Source organism: Canis aureus, chromosome 1 (assembly GCF_053574225.1).
Source record: "Canis aureus isolate CA01 chromosome 1, VMU_Caureus_v.1.0, whole genome shotgun sequence".
NCBI lineage: Eukaryota > Metazoa > Chordata > Mammalia > Carnivora > Canidae > Canis > Canis aureus.
In genome coordinates, this window is record NC_135611.1 from 94277257 (window position 1) to 94290155 (window position 12899).

At 39.0% G+C, this 12899-nt stretch overlaps 1 protein-coding gene and 1 long non-coding RNA gene across 16 annotated transcripts in view; one reads left to right on the forward strand and one right to left on the reverse strand.

The window, feature by feature from the left end:
* CD274 (CD274 molecule) overlaps positions 1–12899 on the forward strand; it is a 145098-nt gene that overhangs the window by 129196 nt on the left and 3003 nt on the right. For 8 of the 9 annotated variants that reach the window (XM_077909416.1, XM_077909465.1, XM_077909448.1 and 5 more), the window contains 4 exons: positions 723–1064; positions 7664–7948; positions 10016–10123; positions 11832–11891. In XM_077909416.1, the coding sequence (XP_077765542.1) occupies positions 723–1064; positions 7664–7948; positions 10016–10123; positions 11832–11891 (795 nt within the window). The remainder of the gene's footprint in view (positions 1–722; positions 1065–7663; positions 7949–10015; positions 10124–11831; positions 11892–12899) is intronic. The other variant, XM_077909472.1, reaches the window with a different exon arrangement.
* LOC144320702 (uncharacterized) overlaps positions 5804–12899 on the reverse strand; it is a 50406-nt gene continuing 43310 nt past the window's right edge. For all 7 annotated transcript variants that reach the window (XR_013386319.1, XR_013386322.1, XR_013386320.1 and 4 more), the window contains 3 exons: positions 11957–12147; positions 9982–10110; positions 5804–9540 (listed from right to left, as the gene is read on the reverse strand). This is a non-coding gene — a long non-coding RNA (uncharacterized LOC144320702). The remainder of the gene's footprint in view (positions 9541–9981; positions 10111–11956; positions 12148–12899) is intronic.

Consider the following 12899-nt stretch of genomic DNA (forward strand, 5'->3'; position numbering starts at 1 on the left):
GTAGAATTATAGTGTGCGTTAGAAAATGTCAGGGTAACATAGTACTATCTCTTGAGACCCTCCCTAAATCTCCATACCCATATACCTCTGGCCAGACAGCTGATCAAGGGTTTTAGGGCAATAAGAAGAGAGGACTATTGGAATCGATCATTCAGACTATATAGAAGGCAACTAGGGTGTCTAACCAAAGGACACTGTGGGGATATCCACATGAAACAGTCTTCCTGGTTATAAGTACCCCATTACCATGTAATGTTTCTACAGTAATGTATTTTTATGATTTGGTTAAGAAACAGCAACTTGTTTAGTGCATTTTATTTATTTATTTATTTTAAATTTTATTTATTTGAAAGAGAGAGCACACATGAGCAGTGGGGAGGGGAGGGGAAGAGGGAGAGGCAGACGTCCCACTGAGCAGGGAGCCCAGTGATGTGGTGCTCTATCCCAGAACCCAGAGATCATGACCTGAGCCACAAATGATTAACCAACTGAGCCACTCAGGTGCCCCATAGTGGATCGTATTATTCTAACTTAGAGATGAGATCCAGGGTTCCAAAACATGTTCCAAAGCCACTAGATAAAATAGATATTTTAGGGAAGTAAATCCTTAAACATAATTATCATATAAGTGACCAGATAAAGTGTTTGTAAACCCTGCATTTAATATGTAAGTTTTTTGAGGAGTTTACCATCTTCTGAAGCTTGGTTGTCTTTCTCTTCAGCATTTACGATCACAGTTTCTAAGGACCTGTATGTGGTAGAGTATGGTGGCAATGTGACAATGGAATGCAAATTCCCGGTGGAAAAACAGTTAAACTTGTTTGCACTAATCGTCTACTGGGAAATGGAGGATAAAAAAATTATTCAATTTGTGAATGGAAAGGAAGACCTGAAAGTTCAGCACAGCAGCTACAGCCAGAGGGCTCAGCTATTGAAGGACCAGCTCTTCTTGGGGAAGGCTGCGCTTCAGATCACAGATGTGAGATTGCAGGATGCAGGGGTTTACTGCTGCTTGATCGGCTATGGCGGTGCTGACTACAAGCGGATTACTTTGAAAGTTCATGGTAAGAGTAAATGCAGGTGAAGAGGCCCAATCTTTATTAAGACCATACCCCAGTACTGGGAACTTTTTCTTCTTGGAAGTCCACCTTGTTCTCCACTGTGGTAATCTGCTCATCCTTTCATTCACACACTCATCCAATGAGCATTTCTCAAACACTTCCTGTATGGCAGTCCCTGGAGATCCAGAGCCAGACATGGTGGGGCCATGTTCCACAGTATATTCAGTTCTCTTAAAAATAAATTCCTAGTCTCTACTTTTTTTTTTTAATTTTTATTTATTTATGATAGTCACACACAGAGAGAGAGAGAGGCAGAGACATAGGCAGAGGGAGAAGCAGGCTCCATGCACCGGGAGCCCGACGTGGGATTCGATCCCGGATCTCCAGGATCACGCCCTGGGCCAAAGGCAGGCGCTAAACCGCTGCGCCACCCAGGGATCCCTACTTTTTTATTATTATGAAAGTAATACGTGTACTTGCAAATAATTCAGATACCATGGAAGGGAATAACATGAATTACAGAGTGTACTTCTCCCATCTTCTGTGGCATATAAAGATAGTAGCTACTATTTGTGTGTCCCTCCAGGAATTTTTTTATTCAACTATAATTTTTTTTAAAATGTGATTAAGTCTGCCATCATTTTCCTTTCTTTATAACTCTGTCAACTCCAAATAAATATAGTAAAAACAAACCCCATTGTGAGGTTCACATTCAAAAAGACTTGAAGTCATCTATAAAGGCAAAAAATAATACCAAACATAAAGGAAACTATTCTTCTTCAGAGACAGTATAAACTATGCTCACTGGGCATATATTCATCTTGAAAATCTACACCACTGTTATCTTGGAGTGTTGTAGAGGAACTGTGAGTATCAAATTGCCAGGTACTGACCCACAAATATGTCATCAGGTCACCTGTGTTCAAAGTTTTGTGTTGTCATTAGATAAGGAAAACACCTTCACTGACCCCTCTACTTTTACTGTTAAGATTCATAGAATTGAAAGGTGAAAGGATCCCAAGTAAGAGCAGCTAGTCCAAACTCCCAAGAAACAGAAATCCCCATAAGGGATCTTCTGCTCACATACTTTCCACAATGACGCTCTGTCACTTGGACTTCCCTTCCATAGCGTTTTGAAATTATTTTCTGATACTGAGCTGATACCTGCCCTCTCAAGCCATAGTTTTGAGATTATCTGCCTGCTTCTTTTGTTTACATGATGACCTTTTAGTATGTGACCAGAATCCAGTCATCACTCATTGTTCTTTGCATTCCTGGCCTGCCTTCAATCTGAAAATCAGTACTATGAAAAAAAAAAATCATACAGCTGTCCTGTAGCAAGGAAGGGTGTTCTTTCTGGTCCTCTGGGCTCTGTAATTTCCTTTGTTGATCTGTGATTTATTTTGCTATGGTTCAACACAGTTGGAAACCTTTTGCCTTTTGCACTGATGTTTTTTCCAAGAAGGGGTTCCTGATAGAGCAAAGCAGATGACCAGCCAGACTTGAGGGTCTGATTTGTTTTGACCATTCCATTTTATATTATAAATTACTAAATTGGCATCCTAGTCCCAATCCATCTTGTTGTCATCTGCACACAATGGTCTTGGGTGTTGAGTTGAACTACCCCAGAGAAAGGCCACCACCATGCTTCACTTGCATTGAGGCAGTGTTACCAGTGGCAATGGTCCTCTTGCATGAGCTTTAACAACTCAAGGAAGTACAATTCCTGAGCCGCCCCTATATGCAAATGATTTCACAGTAATGCTTCTCTTCCCATCACTGCAAACGTGGTAATACAGCTTCCCCACAGGGAGTTTACTCACCATGGGGTTTTATAGGTGAAGCATTTCAAAACTAAAATGCAAATTTAGTTTTGGATTAACTCAATTATTATTATCACTCTGGGTATTATTACATCTTTCGTGTTTATCAGTTTAAATACCATACATACTCTCAGGTATCTGACTTTCAATTGAGAATGTTGTTTTTCCTTAATCATTTAACCTAATAGCAAGGACCATAAATGGGATTAGGCAACTAAAAGACCAAAGTATTGCATAGTTTTCCTGACAAAGCTTATTTGTTTATATGAGCCAAGGATTAACTGTTATCATTCCCTACCAACCCCAACTCTCCCCTAGATTCACCAACCAGCCTTGTTTAGATTTTTTTCTATAGTATTCCTCCCCATCTAATGTATCACGTAAGCTTTTCATGCCTATCTAACACATATGAATGCACCTGTTTTGTTCATTATCTCTCTCCTCTTTCTTGAATATGTACTCCACAAAGACAGAGATTTTGGTCTGTTTTATTCAGTGCTAGATCCCAGGACTGGGCATATAAGAGAAGTTTGACAAGGGAACACAAAAAATATTTTTTGAATGAATGAATGAATGAAATATTTCCTCAAATAGGATGAGGCTAACAATTTTGAAAGATGAACAGGTTTGAATATGTGAAATTTTATTTCCAAGTCTGTTCATGAGGAATAGTCAGTACTTTCTGAAGAGTACATGAGTACATGAGTACACTTACATGGTAGCAGTAAGAAGAGGAGGAGGAACAGCTCTAGTAGTTATCATAATAGTAACTAACACCCATGTAGTACTTACTGTGTGCCAGGAACCTGTCCTAAGCATTTTGCCTATCCTCTTCATTTAATCCTCAAATGACTCTATGGGGTAAGGGATTCATTATGTCTAAGATGCAGGTTTTTCACATTTTACTATCTCTGGATCTAAGTGCATCTTTTAGTAGATGGCATCATAGATTCAATGACGTGTGTGGTGTTATTCTCATTTTATGAAGGAGAAAATTGAGACCCAAAGAAATTAACTAATTTACCTAAGTTTACTCAGCTATTAAGTGGTAAAGCCAGGTTCTGAACTCAGGTAATCTAGTTCTGGAGTCTGTGTCCCTAACAACCAGGTTTTACTTTCTGTATTTATACCTCCAGAGTGTGTATGAAGTTATATATTGACTTCAAAACTACAGTGAACTTTTCTTGATCTTGATGTGACCATTCGATTAGCATGTGTGTGCCCTATCTAGTAAACCAGGAGTCTACACATGTGTTTGATGACCTACTCCATCAGTAAAGCATGTTAGTTAATATGTGTGTATTTGTGTGTGTGTATAGTTAGAAAGGATATTCTTATGCTGATAAAAGGATATAGCATAAGAAATTGACATTTTTAAAAGGTAAATGAAGTTGAACAACACTGACTTCATATGGTTTAGCCTAATGCATTGAACATTCTATAAATGTATAAAGATAGACATTTTTAAAGGATGAAATAAAAATTTAATTATATTTTAATGCCTTGTTAACTATGATTTACTATCATTAGCTAATACTTCAAGGTTAAATTCATTGTTAACAAAGGCAGATGGTCTTGACAATCTTGAGGTTTTGGTATTCTTTGTTTTTAGTTTCAGGTGTACAATTTAGGAATTCAGCACTTGCATACAATACCTGCTTCTCATCACAAGTGCATTCTTTATTCCCCATCACATATTTCCCCCATCCCCCCACCTACCACCCCTCTGGTAACCATCAGTTTATTCTCTACAGTTAAGAATCTGTTTATTGGTTTGCCTCTTTTTTTCCCTATGTTTATTTGTTTTGTTTCTTAAATTCCACATACGAGTGAGGAATATGGTATTTGCCTTTTTTGACTGACTTATTTCACTTAATATTAATATTGTACTCTCTAGCTCCATCCACATCTTGCAAATAAAAAAGAGTTCATTCTTTTTTATGGCTGAGTAATATTCGTGTGTGTGTGTATGTATGTGTGTGTGTATACACATACATACCACATTTTCTTTATCCATTCATCAGTTGATGGATAAATGGGCTGTTTCCATAATTTGGCTGTTGTAGGAAAATACTATGGAGGTTCCTCAAAAAGTTAAAAAAAGATCCAGGAATTGCACTACTAGATACTTCCCCAAAGAATATAAAAATACTAATTCAGAGGGACACATGCACCCCAATGTCTATAGCAGCATTATGTAAAATCTTGAGGGTTTTTAAACCACCACCTTATCAGGTCCAATTATGTACTTCTTGTTTTAACTTCATAAAGTGTCATAAAGATGTAAAAAGTGTCCCTCCTGCCACTTCCTTGTGTTTTGTGCTTGAAGTATTAGTATTCATCCTCAGTTTCTTTATGGGAAAATTTTTACTTTTTTGTTCATTTTGTGAGCAGGTTAGTCTAGTTAAAATTAGATAAGAGAATCTGGAAATCTGTAATAAGCCCAAAGGAATCACTGTTTTCCCTTTGGTCTTATAAAATTTCCTTCTTCCCATTAAGACCCTCATGCGGCATAAAAAGTGAGGCCCAGGGCAGCCCGGGTGGTTTAGCGGTTTAGCGCCGCCTTCAGCCCAGGGGATGATTCTGGAGACCTGGGATCGAGTCCCATTTCGGGCTCCCTGCATGGAGCTTGGCTTCTCCCTCTGCCTGTGTCTCTGCCTCACTCTCTCTCTCTCTATCTCTCATGAATAAATAAATAAAATCTTAAAAAAAAATGAGGCCCAGTGTCCAATAGTAAAGTTTATGAAGCTTAGATTATTTCTTAACTATTACAATTAAAATATATTTAAATGGAAGTTCTAATTTTTTGCTTCCTGTACCCCAATACATGTACCCTACTAAAGAGTGGAATGGTTCTACTCATTGACCAGTGGATATCTGGTCAATGAGTAGAACCATTCCACTCATTTTATTAGGCTCTGAGGGGCAGACCACATTTATACACATGCTTAGGGATAAAGCAACGTTATCCTTTATCATTCCATTAAAAGTTACAAGAGTAAAACAAATATTTGACCTTTAATACTTTACTATTACCTGTGATTTTAGTCTTGAAAACTAAATGGCCCAGAAATCAAGTTCTGTACTATGTAAACTAGACCCTATCATGGTAATATTGTTTCAGGAAGTATAATCATATTTTTTAAAAAGATTCTTAAACATAACAGATACAAGGTTGAGGACTCAAGTCCTCATGGTTCACGTGTTTTGAAATTATAATCATGTTGATTTCTACTGTTTCTGTTGGCCATTTCATTGACTTGCAAGCATAAAAACATCACATCATTATTTCAGTTTTGTTTACTTCTGGCTGTTTCGTATTAAGTCTCTGTGAGTGAAATAAAGATTATACCAAGAGAAGAACGACATGTTACCATGCATGTAATGAATAAAATGAATAAAGATCTTAGGTGATGTAAATGCACTAAATAATCTACTAAAGTAGTACATGTGGTATCTTAATCCTAAAAGGGCCCAAACCAAAGAGTTAAATTCTAATTGATGATCTAAAATTCAAACTCTCTTGGGGATCCCTGGGTGGCGCAGTGGTTTAGCACCTGCCTTTGGCCCAGGGCGCGATCCTGGAGACCTGGGATCGAATCCCACGTCGGGCTCCCGGTGCATGGAGCCTGCTTCTCCCTCTGCCTATGTCTCTGCCTCTCTCTCTCTCTCTGTGTGTGACTATCATAAATAAATAAAAATTAAAAAAAATAAAATAAAATTCAAACTTTCTTTCTTAAGTATAATAATTATTTAAATGATTTATTCAAATAGCCAGTATAAAAAGTTCAAAAAGTAAGTATTATAATGTGGTATTCTAGATGAGATCCTGGAATAGAAAAAAGGACATTAGGGAAAAACAAGTGAAATGGAGCAAAGTGTGAGCAAAGTACAGTTAATAGTACTATATAAACATTGGTTCCTTAGTATGACAAATGCACCATGGTAATAGAAGATGTTAACAGAAAGTTAACATGATGTTAATAGATGTATTATTAACATCATATTCTACTGATGATTAACTCTGATGTTAATAGAAAGTAATTGGGTGATAGGTATGTGGGGACTCTGTACTATCTTTGCCACTTATCTGGAAATCTTAAAACTATTCTGAAGTAAAAAATAAACTTAAACTTTAAATAGTATTATCCAGGAACACGTATCAGTTTTTACAATGATACTATACTTCATACCCTTTTCATACCGAATTTCTGATCATTGATTGACCCATAGTTGAAAAAGTGAATGGCATGTGAAAATCAGCTTTTCTGATTATTAAATAAAGTCTAAGGAAACTGTGCTGGCCAGCTGGAAAGGTTCATGTTACAAAAACAGCATTACAATAACAAAAAGAAAATATCCAGGAATAAATTTAAGAAGAAATGGGTTAGCCCTATGTAAAAACTATAAAGCTTTAGGAGAAAGATACAGAGACTTGAACAAATGGCAGACATATTTTGTATTTGGATAGAAAGACTATTGGTTTAGAGATGACAATTCTCTTTAACCTATGTGTTTGTACTTGGAGCTTGATAAAAATAGCAATATGGTTTTCATAGCAAGGTAGGTAATTGTTCCTTTGAGCTCAAATGTAGCCCAACTATGAATGGGCGAGTTGAAGCAGAATAGAGGTTCCTCACTGCTGAGACTTCTGAACATCAGCTTATTTCTCTTGAGAACCCACCTGAATTGATACTTTTCCTAATGTAGACGACACCAAGCCACATGCCTAATTTTGTCCTAAATGAAAGCCCTGACCTCTTTTTGCTCATGATCTAGCCCCGTACCGCAACATCAGCCAAAGAATTTCTGTGGATCCTGTCACCTCTGAACATGAACTAATGTGTCAGGCTGAGGGTTACCCTGAGGCTGAAGTCATCTGGACAAGCAGTGACCACCGAGTCCTGAGTGGCAAAACCACCATCACTAATTCCAATAGGGAAGAGAAGCTTTTCAATGTGACCAGCACGCTGAACATCAATGCAACAGCTAATGAGATTTTCTACTGCACTTTTCAAAGATCAGGTCCTGAGGAAAACAATACTGCCGAGTTGGTCATCCCAGGTAATATTCTGAATGCCTCAATACAAATGTGCCTACTGCTGTTCCCTGGACTCTAGCATGATGCATGTTCATTCTAGGCATCCATCGTTTGTTAAATAAGTGAATGCATGAATGACACTGTATTTACAAAATGATTCCTTATCCCCATTCATCCAAGTCCTATTGCTGTTTAATAAACATTCAGCAAATATTTTACTGGATATGCCCTATGTGCCAGGCATCAGGGGCTCATAGAAGAGTTAGACACTGTTGACATTCTCCAGGAAACAGATAAACAGATAAGGCAATCCTATCCCATGTAGGAAATGCTTTTGTGGCGGGGGGGACCTGGGGGAGTACCCCATAGGAAGACAGCTCAGGCAGTGTTTCAGGAATCCAGATCCGAGCACATCAGAGCTGCTCCTTTCTTTCCAGGGTTTCTGGGGTAGCAAGCGAATAGAACATACTTTTCTATCTTACTCTAAATAGGAAAGATCCATTGTCCCCGTCTGTCAACTGTACCCCCAAGATAGACTGTGACATTTCAACGCAAAGCAGTCAATTTAGTGTGTAAGATGGAAGGCTCTGGTCTCTGCATAAGCCACTCAGCTTCTGAGTGCTTCATTTTCCCTAGTTATAACAGTTATAACCTACCAGGCAAGGTTATTATAGGCGCCAGTGAGCTACAGTGTATGAAAATGATTTGAGACTCTTCCCTGCATAGACTCAATTATTGTTTTTCTTACTACCCTACCAGAGTGGGTAAGGTGGGATACAGAGTGATGAGAGGCTGAGACCTTTAGAGAAAGTAAGGCAGGAGAGCATGATGTTAACACAACAGAGGTGTTCTGAGAAGCACTTCTCAATGATGTTGCCAGTAAAGCTTCAGATGCTTCAGAAAAAACAACTGAGAAAGTGGGTGGAGGGATGCCTGGGTGGCTCAATGAATGGTTGAGTATCTGCCTTCGGCTCAGGGTGTGATCCCCAGGTCCAGGATCGAGTCCCACATCGGGCTCCCCACAGGGAGCCTGCTTCTCCCTCTGCCTATGTCTTCTTCTCTCTCTGTGTCTCTCATGAATGAATAAATAAATAATCTTAAAAAAAAAAAAAGAATAGAAATCGGGTGGCAAGGAAAAGCAATACAAGATGGTCCCATGAATGAAAAGAGTGAAAAAACATTTAGAAACTTAGAGATGTTCTCACTGGGTTGTGAGTCACTTCAGTAGGGGCTGCATTTGTGGGTTCCTGCCACTTAAAAGTTGTTTTATGACAAATTATTTGTGGGAAGACTTAGTAATTCACCTAATTGCTTGGGGTCTGTTTCCTCATCTATAACCTCGGATTTTTAAAAAAATATTTTGCATACCTAACTGAACTTATTCTGAGATTGAAATAAAAAGAATATAAATGGGCTTTGTAAGCTGTAAACTGCTAGTGGATGGGCGGTTGACCACTGTTTTTACTTCAGAGCTTGAACGAGGTAGTCAGGGATCAGGACCAATGGAGAGAGGTGGGAGTTAGCAGTCTCTGAGCATCTTCGTGCCATTCTTCCCGCACGGAGCCAAGACAGATTGCCGAGAAGTACCAATGATCAGATGTCCAAGATGTTCAAACTGGGAAAGAGAAGATAGTGAGCGATGACCCTCAATCATGGCCATGTATACGAAGAGGTAGAAATTCTTGGCAGTGCCAGTTGGCCTTCATGTGCCATCTTTACAGTAGACTGCTAGCTTCTATATTAAAGAATGCCAGGGAGATCATTGGACCTCTCATTTAGGACTGAGCAGCAACTACCTGTGGTAAGCACGATCAATTTATTATCATTTCCATTTTGTAGGCCAGTTAGAAGATTTGCCTGAGAGACCAAAGTTAGTGAGTGGCCCATCTGCCCAAAGCCTGAGCTGTGTCACTCTTCTACGCTGTTCCCATTTTCCTATCAGAAGTATCTCACCACTCCAGCCGCTCGCTGGCCGGGAACTTTTTGTAACCCAAAGCTAGCCTAAATTAAACTTCAAGGATGATTATTCTCTGTCCCCTTCCCATCAAAATCTCACCTTTCATTTCTTTTTATTTCCTTTTGTTTTTCAGAACGACTGCCCGTTCCAGCAAGTGAGAGGACTCATTTCATGATTCTGGGACCTTTCCTGTTGCTTCTTGGTGTAGTCCTGGCAGTCACTTTCTGTCTAAAAAAACATGGTATTTTCTTTATTGCAATGGTCTCCATTGGGCATGTGGGGAAATGTACAGGAGTGCCACTGTTGTCAATTTGGCACTTATAGGCAGAGCCAGGGATGCTCAATATTCTGTAATGTCCCATGTCTCAGGGAGCTCTCCTACCCAAAATGCTAGTGGTGGCCCAGCCAGGAAACACTGATGTATAAAATGCTGCCTTCCTATTAGCATTCCCTTCCTGGGTCAACTTTCAATTATGCAAAGTGGGTTTCAGTTATGCTACCATGTGAAACTGTGGATTATCTTCTTCTCCATCCTGTTCATTTCATTATTGTACAGCATCGCTTATGTTGGAAAGTGGCAGTGAACACTTGTAGTAGCATTTCTAAGGAGATGACAGTTGGAACATGGCTGCGGGGAAACCTTGAATTGATTTGCAAGGTGGCAAAGACATTCCACTGTTGACTAGCAATGACAGTGAAGCTGAGCAGGGTTGCTCGGTGAAGATCATGTGTATGTGGGTGAGAGGTGGAAGAATGGGTGTGTACATAAGGTGAAGAAGACCAAGCATTACACCGTTTCTTTCCATCATGCAAATAACCACACACTTAGAATAGGGGAGGAAAAGCTAAAACACCTGTCAGTGTCAGTTGAATGTGAATCTTGCACTATTAGTTGCATTGTTATATTGAGCTGGTTTCCAGGCACCCTAAGGAATAAAAAATAGATTCTTTTTTTTTTCCTGTAGAGCAGTGATGCTTTTACCATAGAGTATTTTACAAGACTTCTGGCTGAGGGTGCTATGTAGTTTTCAAAATAATTTGCATGTATTTACCTCTCTCTTTGCCCATGGGAACAATTAAAATCCAGGAAAATGAGTCTATTCAAATAATTTCCTCCCATTCTGAGATGATTCAAAGTAGACATTTCCCCAATACTTTGAGAAATCTAACCAGGGGATCCAAAGATGATTGTGTGTGTAGAGTTATCTGAGATCAAAGAGGGAAGTAGAAGATGGAAGGGAATTCCAGCAGTGGTTGAAAAGTTCCCCACAGCCCCGTAAGAAGATGGTGGATCTGGAAAAGCCATGTGGTTGAGTGGAGGTCAGCTTTTTCTAAAGAACAGGTATTTAACAGAACTGAGACTATTAGCTAGAAGAGAAGGATCAGTTTTCAATGATATGATGATCCTGAGATGGAGTTGATTTGTCCAAGGACATGACTGTTGCCAACTTGCATTTTGAGTATTTTCCCATGAAAAATAATTAGTTGGCATTATGAATGGCTAGAAAACTAATGTATAATATAGTACCTCAGAATACTGGTACTATCTCTGAGGATATGGTCTATCTCTGAGGGAAGAATGGAGAATACAGGTGTATACTCCTAAAGAAAATCTCAGAGTGGGACACCTGGCTGGCTCAGTCAGAATAGCATGTGACTCTTGATCTTGTGGTCGTGGCTTCGAGCCCTACATTGGGTGTAGAGATTACTAAAAAAATAAATAAACATAAAAATAAAATAAAACCTAGGAGCAAAAGCATATGCCCTAAACTATTGAATTGACCTAAGGGGTTGGAACCCATGTAATTAATTCAGAAATCTAACCAGATTTCCTAGAGGGTTAAAAATGTTTCATAGGAACTTGGAATTTAAACTGAGTCACTATGTGGGATGGATGTAGAGTTGTTTTACATGGGAATAAAAATGACCTTTTTTTTTCCCCCCTCAAGGGAGAATGATGGATGTGGAAAAATGTTGCACCCGAGATAGGAACTCAAAGAAACGAAATGGTGAGAATATTAGCAGGGGTTAGGAATTTGAAAGAAAAAGAAACAAAAAGTTAGTTATAACTTACCAGCCATAAACTCTTCTCACTTTAAGGAATGCTGGCTGTTAGAACTGCCTCACAACTGTAAGATGAGAACTCCTCCCATAGCCCGAGGAGATTTAGAGATGGCCTGGAGTGTAGCATCCTGAGAGCTTTGAGGATGGGGAGAGGAGGCAGCTTCTGTCTGCTAGATTTATAGCTCAGCATCTAACACCTCCCTGCAAAAGGGGAACACATTGACTTACATGGGTGAGTGATAGGTAGATAGATAAAACGTGAGTAGCAGGCACTGTGTTAGCTGCTTCATATGCAGTGCCTAGGTTAATCTCCCCACCAAATCAAAGAGATAAATACTAGGATATTTCCCATGTTATACTAGAGAAAACAGAGGGTCAGGAAAATACATCAAATTGCCCAAGAACACATGCCTGATAAAAATCAGGCTTTGGAGCCCACTAGCCTGACCATAGAACCTTACTTTTAACCTATCCACTTAAATTAATTTCACCACCAATGTCTACATTTATAAAAGGTCAGAAAGACCTCACCCAGCTAATTGAACTAAGAAGAAAGTTATGTTAAGATTTCTAATTCTTTTTAATGCTGTTAGAAACCAAACTTCACAACCAGTGCTAATTTAAAGTGATCTAATTAATTTGAATGAGCTCAAGCAGGTTTCATTATGTGGTCAATTCCACTCAACTGTTTTGTGCTGCCTTTTTTTTTTTTTTTTAAGCTTTTATTTATTTATTCATGAGAGACACAGAGAGAGAGAGAGAGAGAGAGAGAGGCAGAGACACAGGCAGAGGGAGAAGCAGGCTCCATGCAGGGAGCCCGATCCACTCAACTGTTTTGTAAAACTAAGTAATGAATGTTGTTTGGAGTGTCCTAGGGGTGACCAACCACTTCTCTACATTTGACCGGAATTAAGGGGTTTTTCAGGATATGAGAGTCTCAGTTTTCAAAGCCA